The 2271-nt window shown below is 50.7% G+C and overlaps 1 protein-coding gene across 2 annotated transcripts in view; it reads left to right on the forward strand.

The window, feature by feature from the left end:
* Positions 1 to 2150: 2150 nt before the first annotated feature.
* WDR1 (WD repeat domain 1) overlaps positions 2151 to 2271 on the forward strand; it is a 19645-nt gene continuing 19524 nt past the window's right edge. For both annotated transcript variants that reach the window (XM_026071430.1, XM_026071438.1), the window contains exon 1: positions 2151 to 2259. In XM_026071430.1, coding sequence (XP_025927215.1) covers positions 2244 to 2259 — 16 coding nt within the window. In that variant the 5' untranslated portion in view covers positions 2151 to 2243. The remainder of the gene's footprint in view (positions 2260 to 2271) is intronic.

Below are 2271 nucleotides of genomic sequence, written 5' to 3' on the forward strand. Positions count from 1 at the left end.
TTGTAGGGAGAGCAAATATCTTTTATGAACTACTGTAGTTGAAAAAAATGTAAACAACATTTTGGACATGTAAAATTTTATTCAAATCCATAAGCTATAATACATTTTTTTGTGCACAGACATCATTTGTTTTCTATCACATCTTATGCCAAATGTGGAATCTTTTGTCTTCAGCATCAAGTATTTATATAATGAATATATGTCAATTCATTTATTTTTGGAAAATCCAAATATTCAAAGAAAAAAAAATGTTTTTCTAAGGACTAATTTGCTTTTTACTGGGCAAATAGCAATCACACAGGAAAATGTAATGCTATGAAGCCAGACATTGGACAAGGGAAAACTCCCAATCCATTTAGTGCAAAAGTGAGAAATACAGAATTACAGTAATCCCAGGATAGTTGTGTGCTGCCCTCAGTGATCCTTAAGCAGAGTGGCTACATAAGGCTAGCCAAGCAGGCCAGGTTCTCTGGGGGAAATTTCAGCATCCTTCTGTCCTAAACTGCCTGTACTGGTCTGCATGGAAGTCTCCACTTTATACACCTGTATTGAAGAGCAAATACTTTCTGCTTTTGAAAATCTAAAGCTTTATTCCTCTTTTTTTCACCCTGTTCCCCCAGTCCCCAAAACAGAATTCCACAGGGTTTCCCATGTCTTTTTTACAGGTCAGTAGACACATCAAGAGCATGCCATTGCTGTATTTTATTCTGTATGAGTAAAGCACTCCTGTCATACCCATCTATCCTGATGCTATTTCCCTTTTGATATGAAGAAACCTCACTTTATGAATGAAACGTTACAGTGACAAAAGCACAAACGTATCCATTTCAGCAGTTTCTGACTCTTAAGAGTAAATTCTTTGCATCATTGTAACATGAAGAATTGATAGTTTGTATCCTCACTGTGTATATTAATAGCATCCGAGAGAAAAATACACATACCATCCTTTTTATGTCTCCTATGCAACTCTGGATAAACTATTTCCCCTCACAGCTTGTTGTCCATGTTACTTGAAGTAAGCATGCTATTCCACCTCTCAGGACAGCTCTAAGAAAACTTCTCAGTTTGTAAAGAACCCAAGTAACAGGAAAAAAAAACCCTAGATGTTGTTAATAATTACAATTATTAACAGCAAAGATTTTTTTAAAGAATAAAAAAGATAAACATTAGGGATGAGGTCAGATTTGTCTTCAAGAAAATACTGACTAGAGATAGGAAGCGGCTTAACACCTCTATAAAAGAAAGAAATGAAGTACCAGAAGACCTGCATAGATGGTGTTGTAGGAGGTAACTACTACTGCCTTAATCTCTACTTATAAATATGATTATTTCTGACATCAAACTCGGGTTCTTTCCCCTAAATAACTTACGGCACACACCTAGAGTCCCTACAAGGGCTATTAGAGGGGCAACCCCCCCCCCCCCAGAATAGGTACATTTCTTGTGCGCGGGGAGCCGAGGCCCCACGCCAAGGCGAAGCGAGCCACCCGGGAGCTGACCTGCAGGGCCGACACAGCAGCCTCCCCTCAGCTTCCTCCGCGCCACGTCCTGCTCCGTAACCGCCCTAGCTCCCTCTCTGGCCTCTACCCCACACCCTCCCCCGACCGCCCTCGCCCCTCGGGCCCACCGCACACTTCCCTTCCCCGCCGCTGCCTCCTCACAACCCCACACCCGCCCCTCCCCATAGCGCCCCGCGGCACGGCCTGTCCCGCGCGGCCCCTCCAAGCCCACAGCCGGACCCCACAGAAAGGGCGCGGAGCGGCTTCACCGCCGCTTCTGCGCATGCGCCACACGCCGCGCATGCCCCGAGGAGCGCCACGGCGGCGGGCGCGCATGCGCAGCCCGCCCAGCGGCGCCCACCCCGAGACCGGGCAGAGCCGCCGTGTGGCGCCTCGCGCGGCTCGTCGTCGCCGCCTGTGCTCAGCTCCCTGCTGGGGCGGGGCCGGCTCCTGTGGCCGCCCGAGCCGAGCCGAGCCGAGCCGAGCCGAGCCGAGCCGAGCCGACGGCATTTCCGGGGGAGGGAGCGGCGCGCGGGCTCGCGGGGAGCGGCGCGGCGCGAGCAGAGTTGACTATATATGGTCAAAGGCAGGGGAGAGCGGCGGGCCGCGCGGGTGCTTCCTGCTTCGTGCTGCTGGGCGCCGCGGGGCTGAGGCGGCGGCGGCGAGAGGCCGGTCTGCCTGCGCTCGGCGCGCTTCGCCTCCCTTCCTGGCGCCACCGCCCGCGGCGGTAACAAGTGGGCGAAGATGCCGTACGAGATCAGTAAGTGCCCGG

Source organism: Apteryx rowi, unplaced genomic scaffold (genome assembly GCF_003343035.1).
Source record: "Apteryx rowi isolate R43461 unplaced genomic scaffold, aptRow1 scaffold_1081, whole genome shotgun sequence".
Lineage (NCBI taxonomy): Eukaryota > Metazoa > Chordata > Aves > Apterygiformes > Apterygidae > Apteryx > Apteryx rowi.